The following is a 19349-nucleotide window of genomic DNA, read 5'->3' on the forward strand; positions in this document are numbered from 1 at the left end:
GGCTCCGAAGTCCGTGGAGCCGATGGAGAAGTCTGCTTAGTTTTCTTAGCGGTCGGGTCCGACTGACTGGTCGGAGCCGACGCTTTCCTCTTTTTAGAAGGAGACTGAGAGGAAGATAAAGCCTCCTCGAAGGACGGCTTGATTAATCCTTTGAGGATTAATTTGTTTTTCCTCTCCTGGAGGACTCTAGAAGAGAACGCATGACATACACTGCACGACTCTTGCAGATGTTTAGCACCTAGGCAATAGACGCACGAGGAGTGGTCGTCCGTTATGGACATTTTGAAGCCACACCTCGTGCACTTTTTAAACCCGGAGGGTTTATGTTCTTTAGACATAATCAGGCTACAACCCAGATAACCACACTAGAAAAAACAAAAGGTTTGACACACAAGAAAAAATATATGCCACTAAATTAGTGCTAAATATTTAAACTAAAGACCTTCTTTTTTTTTTTTTTTTTTTTTTTTAACAAGACTGTCCAAAGAGAAAGAGAAAGAGAAAAAGAGGGTCAAGACCCTCTAACTTAAACGGGTACTTGACCCACACACAAACACTAAGGTAGTAGGAACCAGTGGGGAAGGCCCCTCTAACTTAAACGGGAACCTCTCTGACAGGAAAAAACACGAAATCCTCAACTAAAATTCACCAAAACACTCGTACACAAAGAATAGTCGTTAAAACAGCTTTTGGGTTTAAATGAAGCAAATACTGACAGGAAAAAAGCCTAATAAATAGTACTTAGCCCAGCCAATGTTGAGACCACGTCCAAGCACTGTAAGCGGCAAACGAGATCTGGGGATTACTGGTGGTGCATCCTGGGATAAAGATAGCTCAGCCAATTAGAGGCCTCGCTCTATAGCATAAGCGTGCAGAGTCGGAGCCGAGGGATCGGCTCCGAACCCCCCCCCCCATCAGTCAGAATGTAGGCGAGATAAGATCACATAACATCTTAAGTTTTACCTGTCTAAAAAGTTAAGTTTTAGTGGAAAGTCACTATTTTTTAAAAACAGCAAGATAGATTGAAAGGGGGTTATCATTTTGTATTCCGGTACTATGGAATACAGTAGAATGGCCAATAAATTTAAATAGTTGAAGGGAAGTGATTTCACAAAATGATAATTTTGTGTTTACTCACACAAGCCAGTGAAAGCAGAGAGGAAATGAGATATATGGTCAAATTAACATAAGAGGCAGGCAACTAGAAAGACAGTGGTATTTAAGAACACGACATTGACAGGGTGGGGAAAAATTTCTGCCAGACTCACAAGAGACTCAGCTGTGGTGGCTTTTGAAGTTTTAATATGCAGTTAAAAGCAGAACACAAGCAAAAAACAAGGTAAAGAAAACAAATCACAGCACTCAAAATATAAAAAGGCAATAAACTAATACAAAAATACAACAAATAAAAAGCAAACCAACCTTTCCCTCACAGCATTCATAATGAAAAACTACCCAAGAAAATTATTAGTTATGTACTTAACATAAAAAGAAGTTATGTACTCACCATAACGTTCCATCTGAGTAGGTACTTCATTTGTCTGCAACCTGTGGGTATCGGATCAGACTTGGGATCCGAGCCAGCAGCTTTCCAAGCTCCAAGAGCCGAGCTCCTAGCTCCTCCCCCCTACCCATAATCCCCTGCTACCAACCACATTACCTCAGATCGTTTTTTTGTGCCTTACCAACCTGGAAACACGAAAAATCAACTGCAAAGGTGATCAGAAAATCCCGAAAGGTTCGGGGGATGGCAGGGGGGGTCGGTTGCTGACAAATGAAGTACCTACTCAGATGGAACGTTATGGTGAGTATATAACTTCTTTATCTGAAGTAGTTACTTCATTTGCTCTGAAACCTGTGGGACAGAGTCCCCAACTACCTTATAAGAACCTGGGTGGTCCTTACGGAAGGATATTCCGAAGCACCGCGGAGCCAAAAGAAGCCCTACTTCTTGAAATCACATCTAATTTATAATGAGAAATGAACGTATGAGAAGAGGACCAAGTAGCTGCTGAACATATGTCGTCCACTGGAACCCTAGACCAGAAGGCTGTTGAGGTGGCTACAGATCTTGTAGAATGAGCACGGATACTAACCGGGACTGGTTTGCCAGACTACATATACCCCTGAATAATACACTGATGGATCCAATTTGCTACAGTGACTTTGGAAATGGCTTTACCCATGGCTGATTTTGCATACGAGACAAACAACTGGTCCGACTTGCGAAACTCTCTAGTCCTATGCAAGCAGAAACGCAGCTGTCTATGTACATCCAATTTGTGTAATGTGTATTCTCCCTTGTTCTGAAATGTTGGAAAAAACACTGGTAGATTTAGATTGATTTATATTTGCTTCTGAAGCAACCTTAGGCAAGAAAGACAGGTTAGTCCTGAGGGACACACTATCTTTGTGAAAGATAAGGTAAGGAGGTTTCATACACAAGGCTTGTAATTCTGAAACCCTTTTGGCCGAAGTAATAGCCACTAAGAAGGCTGTTTTCCATGACAAGAACTTAAACGGAATTGAGGCTGTAGGTTCGAAAGGTGGACTCGTCAAGGCTTGCAAGACTAGAGTGAGATCCCATGGGGGAACCACAGACTTTATCGGTGGATTTAAAAGGAAGATGCATCATAAGCAGGTTTTGCACAACTTTGTAGATGCTAAGGAACCTATGCCATCAACCACATGAAAATGGGAGATGGCCGCCAATTGCACCTTAACCGTAGAAGCACTTGCTCCCTGTCAAAAGATCAACGAGAGGAAGTCCAGGATGGTCAGAATAGGGACAGTAAATGGGTCCAAGCCCTTATCTTTGGCCCAAATGGAAAAACGTTTCCATTTACTGTTGTAAAGTTTTCTGGTAGATGGCTTATGAGCTGCAACCAGAATGGCCTTAATGGGAGATGAGTTACCGGGAGTCCTAGCCATTAATGGAACTGGATCAGCCAAGCCGCAAGCTTGAGGTTGACCAGGTTCGGTGTTGGACAATCCGCGGGATGAGAGATCAGTTCTGGACTGGAATCCAGAATCCACGGAGGAGCCACAGTGTGCGACCGCAGAAAGGGGAACCAGATCTGCCGAGGCCAGAATGGGGCTATGAGGATAACTCTGCTCCCCAATCGACAGGCTTTCTGAATGAATTTCATCATGAGTGGAAGGGGTGGATAAGCATAAAGGAGCCCGGGAGGCGAAGCATGGACTAGAGCATCTCTGGGGGGAATTATTGCGAAGTACTCGCTGCATTTTGTGTTTAAAGGAGAAGCAAAAAGATCGCAGAGAGGCTGACCCCATTTGTGGAAGATCTGCTTCGCAACAGATGGATTCAGAGACCACTTGTATGGAGTGAGAAGCACCCGACTTAGCTTGTCCGCTAATATGTTGGATCGTCCCGGGATGTGCTGCTACCAGAAAACGGTTGGTGGAGATCGCCCATTCCCAAACTCTCATGGCCTCTCGACACAGGGGGTAGGATCTGGTTCCTCCCTGTTTGTTTATATACCAGACTACAGACATGTCTGTCTGGATCGCAACAGTCCCCAAGGGAAGAAGGTCGTGGAGAGCTTGCAACGCCAAAAGCACCGCCCTCATCTCTAGGACACTGATATGCAATGCGGTCTCTAAGGAAGTCCACTTGCCTTGAATGGATCTGCCTGAATAATGCGCCCACCCGAGCAGAAGGCCCGTGGTCAATGTGGCTTCGACCGGGATCACAAAGGCCTCCTTCTCTGAGTTCCCGTGCATGCAACCACCAAAGAAGGGAGTCCCTGCAAACTCTGCTCAGCGGTATCGGCGTGTTCAACGGGTGGAGCAAGAGGGACCATTGGACTTGAAGGATCCATTGTAATATTCGCATTTGCAGACGGGCATGGAGGGAAAGACCGATCGCTGCTGCCATAGACCCTAGTGCCCTCAGGACTAACTCCGCTGGAGGAGAAGGACTCCGGAGAAGGGCTAACACCTGATAAGACAAGCTGTTCAGTCTGACTGATGTTAGAGTAGCTCGAGAGATTCGAGTATCCAACCTGGCCCCTATGAATTCCAGGGCTTGAGTGGGGCACAGGCAGGACTTCTGCAGGTTTACTGAAATGCCAAGGTTGTGGGCTAGAGTCAGTGCGTAATCTCTCGTTACAGAGAGCTGATGCCTGTTGGTCGCGGTAAGGAGCCAGTCGTCTAGGTACGGGAAGACCTGAATGCCCTGAAGTCTCAGGTGGGCTGCAACCACCGCCATGACTTTGGTGAACACTCTGGGGGCTGAGGTGAGGCCGAATGGAAGAACCCTGAATTGATGACTGGCTCCGAGCCGGAAGCGGAGAAAAATTTGAACCTACCATAAATGGATAAAATTGAGACACCAGAGTGCAGGCCTAGCACTGTATAGTCGTATAGACTAGATCGCCCGAATAGAGAGAGAAAGGATCGCCGGTCATGGCGCTTAGACACACGCCAGCAATGTCAGGAAGACCCCCGCCATGACAGTCGTCATTTCCTCGCCCTTTTCGCCCCAGGGCACAGACCCAAAAAGACAAGTCCAAAACAAACATACAAAAAAATATGTAATATATATACAAATATATACAAACAAAATATAAACAAAAACCAAATTGGACTGCATCACCTGAAAGGAGGAGGGAAGGAGGAGGGAAAATTGACTGCAGCATGTAGAAATCCTCGAACATCTTACTTATAGTACTATAAAACTGTACTATGTTCTTTCTGCCTCCTTGCTGCAGTCCTGACATACTGGGTAGAATCCCACAGAGGTATAAAGCAATAAGCAAATTATAAAGTAGCAGGAGCTGACAACAGAGCTTGTAAAACAGCTGTCTAGTAAAAGAGTATCTAGTCTTAGAGCATATCAGCAGGGTGATAATGCCTAGAGAAAGTATGCACTGAACTCCAAGTTAGTTGCCAGAGAATATCCTTAGTTGCCCTAGTGGAATGCCTGTTGCTGAAGTGGCAGTCCCTGTAGTGGAATGGAAATCCACCTGGAAGCAATTTGTGCAATGGGAATAACAAAATGCAATGCAAAAGCCAATCCACCTAGAAAATAGTTTGTCGGACACAGGCAAAAGCCTCCTGACTTAAAGCAAAAGAAACAAGTAACTGCTGAGATCGCTCTAAAATCCTTTTAGTGCTGCTCAAATAATAACGCAAAAAACTGTTTACATCTGTGCAAAGCATTTTCAAAAGCCTTATTTTGAGGATCTGCAAAACGTAGGCAAATGAATAGTTTGGTTTAAAGCCACACTAGAAACCTTATTAGTATGGGAAGAAGGATTAGTACATATGATACTCCTGTCCTTATACTGCATTGCAGAAGCTCTACTGCCATAAGGGCCTGCAACTCAGACAGCTTCTGCAGAAGTAATAGCTGAAATGAAAAGCATTCTTCCATAGTAGCATTTCACCAGCAGAACAAAATAAGTGTTTCAGAGTGTTTTTTGAACACAAAAATTGGAATCCTGAGCTCTACGGCCTACGGGGGTCTTATATTCTTTGCCCTAAGAAACTGTTTGAAATAAAGGATGCGAAACAAGGTGGGTCACAATCACACAGAGCTGAAATTGCTGCAGATAGATTTTATGGGAAGAGAAAGACAAACCTTAAGATATTATTCAGTAAAGACTTAAATTCCACACTGCAAATTAGCTCAAAAATTCAACCCTTTTGCCAAAACAAAAATCAAAAAATCTCTCTTTTCTCATGTGACACTCTCCTAGTACTAGGCACATATAAAAGCACATAAGAAAACTTGTTGAGGGTTGACTCAACCTGTCGAACACAGAATATGCCAAGCTGTGAGATGAAGAGATGGAAGAAGCACATGACAGGTCCTTCCTCTGAGATACAATGATGGTGGGAACTAGGTAAAAAAGGCCATAGGGCTTTTTTACAAGACTCCTAGAAGTGGGCACTGTGTTGCCGGAGGCAAATCTGGAGCTATCAAAATCATCCTTGGCCTGTCCTCTGTCTGACCTTAGTAATATCTTTGGAAGAAGAGGTAGAGGTGGAAAGCATAGACATGAAGGTTTTTCCAACAGACCCAAAACCACCTGGCTCCCTAGCTGCTCCTTTTTTCCGACCGGCCGGGACTGCGACGTCCGGGACTGCCGGGTTCCTCACCCCAGATGCTTCTGTGAATTCTCGCGCTTTAGATGAGTTGCATGTCGACATGCGACGGCATAGTGTAATAAAAACGCCTCAACACCCAATCAGTACAATCAAGCCTCCAAGCCTAGTGCTATTAACAATGCTTTAAGAGCGCAACAAACAACGCCAATACCAAGGCAGGCCCTATCCCTGTATGACAATATGATAATGTAAAGAAATCCTATTTCCAATAAGAAATACAGTAGGGTTTACTACTGACATCCGTTAAATACTGAGGCAAGAAAACCAAATGTTCCGGGTTTACTTACTTACTCAATCCCCATTCGGGTTCTCCTGAAACGGGAAAATCTCAACTTAACCTGCCGCATACAAGAACTGCTTCCTGCATCGGATACGGCGGAAAAAAGACTGAGAAATGATCGCCGGTCATGCGCGGTACCCTGACTTGACGCCAGTCTCAGTCTAAGCCATGACCACCGTCAGCCTTATCTCACGGGTATTCCGACTGGGACGGGACTACCAATTGTGTCATTGTCACAGCTGCAGCAAGGGAAGACGAAGAACATCCTCCTGGATCGTCTGTCCATCAAGATGTGGTAGTACACATCCTTGAGGTCTATGGAGCACATCCAGTCGTTTTCCCACAGAAGGGGGAGGATAGATTGAAGAGTGACCATCCAGAACTTTTCCTTGGGTATAAACAGGTTCAGAGCGGAAAGGTCCAAGATGGGTCAGAGGTCCCCCGTTTTCTTTGGCACCAAAAAGAACCTTGAGTAATAACCCAATCCGGATGAAGTTATGATAGAAACGATCTCACCCAGCCAGGAGCTCTTCAAAGGGAAAGCTTCTTCAGCCGCGGCAAAAAACGATCTGAGGTAATGTGGTTGGTAGCAGGGGATTATGGGTAGGGGAGGAGCTAGGAGCTCGCATCTTGGAGCTTGGAAAGCTGCCGGCTCTGATCCGAAGTCGGATCCGATACCCACAGGTTGCAGAGCAAATGAAGTAACTACTTCAGATCTTGGTATCTGTGTTCTCTTCTTGTTCTACTTCACTAATGGATTATGACTTAGCCACTTTCTACAGACTTCAGCTTCAAGGCTCTGGCTTCTATCTTACCCATAATGCTCTGCCCCAGCTCAACCACCTTGAGTTTGCTGCCTCTTACAGAAAGAAGAGAGAAGAAAAAGGAATCAAGGGCTCAACCTGCAGTGTAGGTTCCAACAATAGCTTTTCCAGATCTAAAACCAAAGTGTTTTTGGAGGGGGATGGCTAGGTGGGAACATGAAGCATAATGAGAAGACAACGCAGATACCAAGTTATGGTAAGTAAATAACTAATAAATCTGTTGTCCTCCTTCATTCTGCTTCACTGATGGGTCAAGTCCCCAGCTACATGATTTCCTGGGTGGTCTCAAGGAAGGATATGCCAGGGCACCAAGGAGCCAAGGGACATTCTGCTCCTGGAAACCATGTCCAACTTATAATGGTTCATTAAGGTACAAGACTTGGACAAGGTACGCTGCAGCACACATGACATCAACAGGAATTCTGAATGAAAAGCCCGCTGAAGCAGCTATGGATCTTGTTGAATCTGCTTTTGAAGGACTAGACAACTTCAAAACATTTTTCTCATAAACAAAAGATATGTAACTGGTTATCCACTTTCCTACTGTCACTTTTGAAATTGCTTGACTTTTATGGTTAGACAAAAAGTGACAAAACTGCTCTGATTTCCTGAATTGTTTCTATGAACGTAGAAACATAACTGTCTGTGAAATCTTAGAAATGTAACTTACTCCCCTTTGCTAGAATAGTTAGGAGAGAAAACTGGTAACTTAATGCACTGATTTACATTACACTTTGTAGCATGAATTAATAAGTATGGAGGGAAACCCTATCCTTGTGAAAAATAATACAAGGAGGCTTGGATAAAAGTGCCTGCAATTCAGAAACTCTTTGTGCTGAGGTAATAGTGACGAGTACAACAGACTTCCAGGATAAATACTTGTCACAATCATTAGCCAGTTCAAAGAGTCTTTGGGTCAATACTTGCATGATGAAAGTCCAATCCCATGGAGGAGTCAGGTCCTTTTAACTGGAGGTCTAAGAAAAATACCCTTTATAAAGGCTTTACATAACCTGGCTGAAGCGATAGATTACGAAGGTACTCTTACATTGAAACTGGATATGGCCGCTAACTGGAACTTAATGGTCACAAAACTAGGACTTTCTTTAAAGACTCCAGAAAGGAAAGGACTGAGGAAACAAGTGCTGAAAAGGGATCAATATGATTATAAGCAGCCCAAACAGAAAATCTTTTCACTTGCTTTTATACACTTTCTTGGTGGAAGCTTTCTGGGAAGCTAGAATGCCAGCTTTGACTGATGAGGAAAACCTGGACCCTCTGGCAATCATGGGAACTGAAGAAACCATGCAGTTAACTTGAATGACGGAAGATCCAAGTGGAGTCCTAGTGTGGGGGGTGAGTGAGGAGGTTTGGGTTCCAGTATCCATGGAGGATATTTGAGGTGAGACCAGAGAAAGGGGAACCAAATCTGATGAGGCCAAGAAGGGGCAATGAGAATCACTGTAGCTTGTCTGGCTTTCTGAAGTTTTGGTATCAGTGGAAGATGAGGTTAAGCATAAAGGAGACTGAGTGGGGGGCCAATCGTGAGCTACAGCATCTCTCAGTGAACTCCCTGAAGGCGGGTTCAGAAGAAAATAACTGTTGCACTTGTAAGGGGATGCAAAGAGATAGCAGCGGGGGGGGGGTCTCCAATGGTCGAATATCTTGTTCACTACTGACTGACTGAAGGACCACTGTATGGCATCAGAATGGACCTGCTGAGCCTGTCTACCAATACGTTGGATTTCCCCAGTACGTGTTGCAAGTATAAAGAAGTTTGAAAAGATTGCCCATTCCCTAAACCCTCATGGCCTCTCTGCACAGTGGTTATGAACGGGTTCCTCCTTGCTTGCTGATATACCAGGCAACTGACATGTCTGTGTGAATCGTAATGCTTTACAAAGGGAGCACATCCTGAAAGGCTTGCAATGTTAAGAGAACATCTCTAGGACACTGATAATGCAATCTGGTCTCTAGGCGAGTCCAAGTGCCTTGGACCATTTTCCCGTCAAAATGCCCCCACCCACCCTAGGTGGGTAGCGGAACCGTCCATGGTCCATGTGGTTATTGGGGGGGGGGGGGTTGAAAGGTCTGCTGACCATCAGGTCTCCAAGTGAATCCACCACTCTAGATGACTTCTGCAAATGGTCAACCTGGTAAGAACAGATAGGGACTGATGTTGAACTGACCACTGCCCAGGGCCCACAGAATCAATCTGGCAGGAGGAGAGGGATGAAATATTATGGCCTGGGCCGGAAGAGTCAGTGTCAGTGCGATGCTGAGGCGAAGAAGCTGTGTAATGGTGTTTAGCTGAGCTACAATGAATTCCAAAGTTTGTACCGGCAATGATTGTGACTTGTCTGTATTTATGGTGATGCCTGATGAAGATAGTCCCCTGCCTGAAATAGCTGATGCTGGGTGGGGGCACTTAGGAGCCAATTATCTAGATACAGGAATTCCTGAACCCCTTGCAGTCGGAGATGAACTGTGACCACTGCCATGCATCTGGTAAACACTCGTGGGGCTGTGTTGAGACCAAAGCTTAGATGACTTCTTGAGTGCCTGCATTTTTTTACGTAACAGTACATATGTCCTTTAAGTCCAGACAGCACATCAGATCATCTTTCCTTAGTAACAGGAGGATAGACTGAACTGTCACCATTTGGAACTCATCTTAATTTACATAAAAACTGAGTCTGCTTAGGTCCAGGATAGGCCTCAGGTCCCCTGTTTTCTTCGGCACCAAAAAAGAAACAGAAGTTCTGGATCCTCTCTACTCAGCTGGGAGCTCTTGGATGACTTTTGCAGTAATATTTTGATTCCTACAACTGCCAACTCTCTCTGGCTGGGTGGAACATCAGGGAATTTTTGAGTTTGAATTTTTGGAGGGGGTGGAACATCAGGGAATTTTTGAGTTTGAATTTTTGGAGGGGGTAGAGAAAACAGAATGTAGTAGCCGCTGGATATTATGCTTTGCACCCAAGCATTTATTTGGGCCCAAGTGCCTGGGTACAGGGAAAAAGACTGCATCCAGAGTCAGTCAGGCAGAGCTTCAGGAGCACTGAAAGAGCTTGTCAGAAAAAGGATCCCTAAAACCGTGGTTTTGTGGGGCCCCTCTACCTCTTAGGCAGCATCTCCCATTAAAGCCTCCTCCCCTGCCTCTGGAGAAGTACTCTCCAATTTGATCAGGAAAAGAACCTTGGGATTTACAGAATCAAGTCTTCTTAGCCCCTCTGATTCCTTAAATAGGTTAGCTGAGGGGTGGAAAACTTGATCCTGATTGCAGGCAAGGTCTTGCCTTCTTGTTCATTGCAGGTCAAGGTACCCTTAACTGATGGTCCAAACAAGGAAGAACCATCAAAGGGGTTGTTGACAAAAGATGCCTTAAAGGTCTCCACGAAATCACAAAGCCTCAGTCATGTATATAGGTTGGTACTGGGCTATCTGCCTGAAGGCATACATTAGCCCAGCCACGTTGTGCGGTATTCACCGCCCCTTTAGTAGTTCCCTAGACCCTTATACTAGCAGCTAGTACCCTTGGCCCCTATCTAGTAGTGCTGTTGGTGTGATCCCCGGTGTGAACTTTGTTACCCATCCACTCATCAAGGATCCTCTTGAAGAGCAATAGTGAGGGGCTCTCTGTCTTATGTAGATCGGGACACTGTTCCATAGTAAGGGAAGTCTCTGCGAAGGGAATCTATCCCTCCAGCATGTTCTATTCATTGTTGTGTTGAGGTTTATATCCCTAGAGCAAGTAGCTCAAGTAGATTTGGTTTTGCTAAGATGGAGCATGTTCAACAATTCTGGGTTGGATATGGCTCTGTACATTAGGCAGAGATAGCCTCTGAGAAAGTGGTATGCAACAGAGAACAGTCTTAGCTTTTTCAATCGTGCTGCACGGGGCAATTGTTTGAGGCCAGTAATCCTCTTGGTTAGGTACTTCTGTGGTCTCTCCAGCTGTTGGAGATGTCTAGCCAGGTACATTCCAATTGGTGCATTGTACTCAATAATGGGTCTGATGAGGGAAGAGTAGAGGGGCACCATTACATCCTTAGATCTTGATGCGAACCCTTTCGTGATCAGATGGGTGTCGCAGGATTTTCAAACCACTTTGGCAACATGGTTATCAAAGGAAAGCTGACTACCTAACCTGGGTCCCTAGATCCCTTATTTCTTCTTCAGATTTCAGGGGATTACCTTCTATGTTGTAGTTTGTGGGTACTCTGTTTTTTCCAAAGGGGATTACTACGCATTTTTTTGCATTTAGCTTGAGACCATGGCTTTGACACCATGCATCAGTCTCATTTAGGCCCTTCTGGAGGATCTCCATGTCAGCCGGAGACTCTATTATAGCACCCAGTTTGCAGTTGTCCGCAAACTTAGTCAACCACAGCCCATCAGTGCTTATATAGATGCATCACAAAGCCAGTGCCAGCTGCCCTTGAGGATCCCTTCTACTAAATAGGAAATGAGTCTCATGAAAGAATTTGCCAGAGAATTAAGAGTGGTTAAGCTTAGGAGAAATCTTATCTAGCTCCTCCAAAGGCATACACTTCAAGGATGCAAGGACTCGGTTCCTTAACCAGTTCTCTCTGTAGGTAAATAAAGTGTGCCAAGTAATTAATTGCTCTAAACAAAAAGGTCACTGAAGCAAAGGTGCACTTCCCGAACCTGTCCAGCACTCTGGACTCCCTGTTCGGCAGATGGACAGTCAAGCTCTGCTGAGTAAGCTCTTACTTTGTAGCTGCTGCCACCACTATAGTTGTCAACTGGGATGCCCTTACATCAAAACGTTTAGTCCTTGGGAGGGAGAAAGGATTTTGTCTGGGTGCTTGGGTACAGGCTATAAGGTGTCCGTCTCCTTCCAGGCCCAATGGGCGACAAGATCTACAAGAGCCTCTGCCCGGGGACTACCCAAGATATAGACGCTCCCTCCTCAAAAGGTCTCCAGGAATATGGATTCCTCAGAAGAGGGGTTTTTGGATGACCAGCCACTTCTTTGCTTTAAAATTTCTAAGATGTCGGCAAAGGAGACATTGCCTGGTAATGATTTGGGAGACCCCCTCCCTCATAATCCGTATCCTCGGTAAGGGACTGCCTAGGAGAGCCCAACTGCTTCCTCTTGCGCAACCTCTTCTGTGGGATCTCATTCATGCAATATTCAGGGGAGGAGTTGGAGGAGGAAGGGACCACCTCATGTGGGATGGTCTAGAGGTCCTTAAAGGCAGGCTGATCCTGGACAGAAGTGGAAGATCCAAGACCCAGATATGATGGAAGAACACTGGGAGGAGCAGAAGTCAAAGGAGCCCCTGCTCTGCTGGCAGAGAAAGCATTTTCTAAAACCTGGAAAGCCGAAGGTTCTGGGGATACCCTGCTGAATTCCCTTGAAGAACATCCCAAAGGAAAGAGCAAACCAGAACCCCAACTCCCAATAAAACCGGACCTGGGCTGTCGAGGGATGAAGCTCGAAGGAGGAGGGAAAGATCTGATAAAACTGTAGCAGAATCTTAACTCTCGGATCTGGCCACAACATCCTGGATATGGGACTCACTCCGATCTGAGGGTCTCTAAGCAGTGGTAGTCAACGTCACAGCTGGCATCAAGGAAACTAAGTCATATGATCTGACCCAGAATCCATCAGGAAACTGCTATCCTGGAGCTCTGAAACCATAACTCAGACTGGAGAAGAAATAAGTGGGAGGAAAACCCTTGGATCAACAGGGGGACAAGAGTTGGAAGTATCCTCATCTACATCTCAACCTTAATAATAGACCTAACTAATTGTCCACATCATACAGGCTTCTAGAGGATCTGGAAAAAGCCACTGTGGAAGGACGAGAGTGCCTAGTGGTTTGTAATACTTTCCTAGGAAGCACGGGAGACACGGATTTCAGAGATCGTCAGGCGATTGAATTGTACACTGCAGATCCAGGGACCTGTGGATCTGAGGAGCTGTATTGGTGCTCAGATCCGATCTGTTAGGATCCGACTAAGTAGATGGAACCGCAGATTTGGCAGACTGCAATTCTAAAGGCTCACTCTGAGCTATCAAATCCATCGGATCCAAGGAAGTAAACAGGAGTCTTGGCACCAACATTCTCCGATCCGAATCTTCAGTAATCTTAGCTGGAGGCTCCAAAGATGCCTTAGACTCCTTTGTGGCAGAGTTTAAGCTTCAAATCTGTGCAATTCCTTTGAGGGGGGCTGAGCCCCTGGACAAGATAATGGAGCTGGCAGAAGGCCCTTCAGAAAGTTTGTTTTTCCTCTCTTGAATGGCTCTGGGATTAAACCCCTCACAGACATTACAAGGGGAATTCCAGGTGAGCTGGTCCTAAACAATTAACACATCTGTCATGTGCGTCCCAGTGTGGTATTTTCCTTTCACACACTGCACACCTTTTGAAACCCATTTATTTAACCATACTAAAATAAAACCTCAACTAATTAAGGAAAGTTTAGTTTCACTATTAAAAGAAAAAAGGAAAGAAGGGCCAAGGCCCAAAAGGAAAGGAAGGTGGAGGAAAGAAGCCCCAACGACCACCCTGTATACACTAAAAAGGAAGGGAGGAAAAAACTACAGGTATAACTTAAGGAAAAACAATTAATTTAAATTTTAAAGCTTAGATTTTAAATGAAATCACTTACCTGTTCAAGCACTGGAAATCACATCTCTACACACTGGCAGCAAATGAAATCTGGGGAAGTTCAGCTAGGGCACAGAATTGTGGGTAAGGGAGGAGCTCAAGCCTGGAAGCTGAAGCCCATAGAAGGCAGCCAAGTAGGATCAGAGGATCAGATCTGTAACCCATCAGTGAAGCAGAACAAGGACAACATCAGATGCAGTATTTAAATTTTCTGGCACTCAGCGGAGTTAAGATGTCCAATCACAAAACACGGGCAGGAATGAGAAGATGTTGCCTACCCACATGAAATGGGGTTTAAAAGAAAATCACAGGCACAGCATGTCTTCTTCATTCCAACCGATGCAACGGTCTTTACACCCATAATTGAATATATAAATACATACTACTACTGCATCAATGTTCTGAAATAACAAGCCTGTATACAAAGAATGTTTTCCAATCTGTGCTAGAAAGTCACTACAATTCTAAATTTCTTTTCCATTAAGTCTTACCTTTGTGATCCAAGCTGTAACATATTAATTTCTTCTACTGCCAAAATAATATAGTTTGCACAAAAAAAAGACATCCAAGTTGTAGGGCAACTTTATTTTAAATGTTCAATACATTACACCAAAAAAAGGCACTTAAAACATACAGATCAATGAAGTTGCCACTTAATACTTACTCTCCTTTTTCATTCCATTCCAGACAATTTACACAACCCGAGTGGCCCTGTATAAGAATGAAAAATATCACCTCTTAATTTTATGCATAAATTTCCTGGGTACTTTACAACACATATTACTGAAGTAAAACACCCTATATGACAAATGGAGAAATAATACAACATTCATACAATACAGTGATGTCATACCATGTATTGACCAAAAATGTGGAAACACAAAGTTTACGAACATGGTTAAATTATTCCAAAGGGAAATCAGGTGTAGGTTACACAATCAAAGTGCACCCCGTTGTATGTCTAACCAACAAACTAGCTGCCCACTGAAAGCCATTTTAAGCCTAGACAATTTCCTTGAATAAAACATGAACTGTGCTTGACACCATGAAACTGATTTCCACTACAACACAAAAATATCTAATTTGATGGTTCTTCATAACTTACAAATATTTCTTGTAAAACACCATCTTTACCTTATGATAAGCAAATAGCACAAAGTACAAGAACCTAACTACTGCAACAGATCTTAAAGAGCATCAGAACCAAAATGTCCATGTCGGGTAGAAATTATAACAAAACTTAAAACTTTAACAGTGGATTTTCAACTGTAAAAACAAATCACAGATTCTTACAGTCATGTGTGTGCAAGCAGAGGATGTTCAAAAAGATTAGGAAAAAAGAAAGGACAGGCAATTGAAAAGGAACATTGGGAAGAAATCTTCAAGGCCAAGTGATGACCAGGTAGCACAGCAAACGGGAGGGTTAGAGAATCCTCAAGACCAAAATCTTGAAAGTTCACACTACTGCACACCCAAACTACTACAAACACACAGGATACAAACACTATTATATTCCAACACAAGTACATACAGAAATATATTACCCTTCAACTATATGGGGGGCAAGCCCCCCTGCACCCCCCACATCCCCTACTCAGACTGCACTTCACTACACTAAGTGCAGTTTCAGAGTTGCTACATTTAAGTATCAGGGGGTGTGGGGGGACACAGCCCCCCACATTGGGGGGTGCATGGGGGCTTCCCCCCTGGTTATACTTGGAGAGAGTAATCTGGTTTGTGTTTCTTTGTGTACTTGTGCTGAAATATATTAAAAGTGTTGGTATCCTGTGTGTTTTCAGTATTTTGAACTTTCGAGATTTTGATCTTCAAGATTTTGGACTTTCAGGATTCTGTAGCACTTCACAGCAAACACAGTCTAGGTGATCTATGATTTTTGCATGGAATTATTTGCATAGGTGTTTTATACCAAAAGCAGACCAGCATTTGATATATCGCAGGAAAAATCTTTTGGAGAGGAGATAAGTAAATGGCTTCTTTTTTGTAATGTAACACACTGTCCAAGTTTAAAAACTACCTACAGATTAAATTGATAGAAATGTTAGGAAAACAGTTGTACAGAAATTATTCTTTTGAGTTGGGATAGAAGATCTGGACCAACTTGACACAGTGAATTTTAATATTATTGGCTGAAAAAAATATAACTACTAGAAAATTGAAATCAAAATGCATTCCCAACACAAAGTAATTTCCTTTACAATATCCAGAAATTCAAGTGCAACTGTGTAAGGAGCATTTACCCATAACATCTCCAGCAGCTGGAGAGACCACAGAGGTACCTAACCAAGAGAATTACTGGCCTCAAACAGTTGCCCTATGCAGCACAATTGAAAAAGCTAAGACTGTTCTCTGTTGCATACCGCTTTCTCAGAGGCGATATCTCTGTCTAATTTAGAGAGCCATGTCCAACCCAGAATTTTTGAACATGCTCCATCTTAGCAAAACCAAATCTACTCGAGCTATACACTCTAGGGATATAAACCTCAACACAACAATGAATAGAATATGCTGGAGGGATAGATTCCCTTCGCAGAGACTTCCCTTACTATGGAACAGGGTCCCGATCTACATAAGACAGAGCCCCTCACTATCACTCTTCAAGAGGAACCTTAATGAGTGGATGGGTAACAAAGTTCACACCGGGGATCACACCAACAGCACTACTAGATAGGGACCAAGGGTACTAGCTGCTAGTACAAGGGCCTAGGGAACTATTAAAGGGGTGGTGAATACCGCACAACATGGCTGGGCTAATATATGCCTTCGGGCAGATAGCCCAGGACCAACATATGAACCTATAACATTAGACGTTCGAATTGCTCACTGCTGCAGTAGCTTTTAGGCTACATGGGTGGTTCCCCTGTTCTGGAAACAGCTAGCCTGTTTCACAAAGTTCTGACTCCTCCCCCCAAACTGTCACTGACTGCTGACTAGCCAAGCCCAAGAAATGAAATCAGCAGGCAGAGGGAAGATTTCTTTGGGAATTTCTTACTCATACAGACAGTGAGATTAGTCTAGCAATGCTGGAAAAAAATACACATGAAGTAGAAATACATACAATTCTACTTTATATCTTAACTGCATCTGTATATGACTAAGGGGGTGGAGGATGGGTGCGGCTACTAAAACGGAGGAATTTGAACTTCTACTGTTCTGGACAAGTGCAACTTGCACAAATGTATTATGGTCATCATTCCCACTGCTCCAGTATCCTTTACACCACATCGGTCGATTGCCAAAGCCTATCCAACCTAGAGGAGAAAGGATATAAATCTAGGAGCCCCTGGATAATGGTTCTAGCAAAGCTCGTCCTGAACTTTAAAAAGGATCCAGTTTGTAATGCTTTGTAAAGGTATGTACAGGGGACACGTAACTGCCTCTCAAATGCTTCCAGAATGTCAAAGACTACTGGACTCTAGTAGAATGCGCCTTGACACTGCCTGGAAAGGATTTACCATGGAAAGAACAAAAAACAGCAGTTGAGGACAAGCACCTGGAAATTGTCTGTTTTGACACGTACATTTTTTGCCTCAACAAATGAATAGCTGATCAGCTTTTCTGAAGGACTTGGTTCTGTAAAGATAGTACCTGAGCTGCCTATGCATATCAAGAGTATACAGAAAGTACAGTTGTGTACACTTATCATACATGTAGATGTTAGAGTGTATTCACTGCTGCAGTCATTACATTTGAGTCATCTGCTTGCAGGTAGCCCTCAGTCGGCCTTGATCAACGAAGTCTTGGGTCCTGCATCGGTTGCTGTCCCTTCTTCCAGGACGTCAGGTCGCCAGATGTACAAAACATGCAGCCGACGCCATTACATCAGCTTTTCTTGCCCCAGATGTCAGGTCCCCCCCAATGGGAAGCAATTAAATATAAAAGTACAAAGATACACCTCCAACAAAAACGCAAATACACCAAAAAGGCTTTTAAGCATAGTAAAGGAAAGTAGAGTAGTCAAAAGAAGGTAGGGGGCTGGAGGGAGGGTAACCAGGACTGCAACAGCGAATACATTCTAACATCTACATTTATAGAAAGTGTACACAACTATACTATGTTCTTAGTGTTTCACTGCTGCAGTCATTACATTTGGGTAGATTCTCAAAGCTATGGTTGGGAGAAGGAATTTAGATGGCACTAGGGCCAGCTATAACGCCCTGCAAGGCTGCAGTGGCAAAGCCAGCTTTGGATTTAGAGAAAATTGGCAAAGAGGATAATGCTTGGTGAATATGTACAGAACTCCAGGAAGCAGCTTCTAGGATGTCCCTGGTAGGGACACCTCTGAGAAAGGCTGTAGAGGTAGATGCAGCCCTGGTGGAGTGAAGTCTGATCCCCTGGGGGATAGGTTTTCCATGGTGCTTATAGCAGAAATGAATGCAATGGCTTATCCATTTAGAAATGGTTTGCTTTGAAACAGCCTTCCCCTCTGCCCCTGCAGCAAATGCCACCAGCAGTTCAGATTTCCTTTGAGATTTAGTCCTGTCCAAGTAGAATCTAAGTTGTCTGTGCACATCTAAGGAATGCAGTATCCGTTCCACTTTATTCTGTGGATTGGGAAAGAAGGTTGGCAAATGTATGGACTGATTAAGAGCCACACTGGATACCACCTTGGGCATGAAGGATGGATTGGTTCTGAGGGACACCTGTCCGCATGAGACTCCACTGCCATAGGGGACTGTAATTCACATACCCTTCTAGCTGAAGTGACTGCTAAAAGGAAAACAGTTTTCCAAGAAAGAAATTTTAAGTCTGCAGTAGCAGCTGGCTCGAAAGGAGGTAGAGTGAGTTTCTCAGAGACAAAGTTAAGGTCCCAGGCTGCGGTTGGAGCTCTCCTGGGTGTTCTCAAATTTTTGGCCCATCTGAGGAACTGCTTGAGCAGTGGATGAGAGAAGAGGGGAGGTTCTATGTTATAATGAGCTGAAATGGCTGTGGCGTGGATTTTAATGGAGGAAAAACACAGGCCCTTGTGAAGCATCTCAGTTAAGTATTGTAAAATCTGAGGTAAACTGGGCACTGCTGTGCTCATCCCTTGAGAATGGTTCCAGGCACATGAATCTTTTCCATTTTTCAGCATAAGATTTCCTAAAACTAGGCCTCCTTGCCTCTAAAATGACAGCCATCACAGGTTTGCTGAGGGATGGTAAAGGAGAGATTAAGTAATTAGCCAGGCTACAAGGTTCAGTGTTGGAAGCTGAGGGTGCAGAATCTGGTTCTCCTGCTGAAACAGCATGGAAGGAGTCTGAGGCAGGTGCCATGGAAATAACAGTGACACTGCGCAGGAGGGGGTACACCAGTGTTGGCATGGCCAGTCTGGAGCAATCAAAACCATCCTTGGTTTGTCCTGTTTGATTTTTAGTAGTACTTTGGAGAGCAGAGGCAGAGGAGGGAAAGCATAGACTGACAGATTTTTTTCCAGCTCGAGGACAGAGCATCCACTTTCCAGGCTTG

The 19349-nt window shown here is 44.2% G+C and overlaps 1 protein-coding gene across 1 annotated transcript in view; it reads right to left on the minus strand.

Moving 5' to 3' along the window:
• The window catches only part of WDTC1 (WD and tetratricopeptide repeats 1), a 2674659-nt gene that overhangs the window by 2079266 nt on the left and 576044 nt on the right, over positions 1-19349 (minus strand). The window contains 1 exon segment of the mRNA XM_044084279.1: positions 14548-14594. Coding sequence (XP_043940214.1) covers positions 14548-14594 — 47 coding nt within the window.

The sequence above is a fragment of the Protopterus annectens genome, chromosome 1.part1, assembly GCF_019279795.1.
Source record: "Protopterus annectens isolate FY-2018-M chromosome 1.part1, PAN1.0, whole genome shotgun sequence".
Classification (NCBI taxonomy): Eukaryota; Metazoa; Chordata; order Ceratodontiformes; family Protopteridae; genus Protopterus; species Protopterus annectens.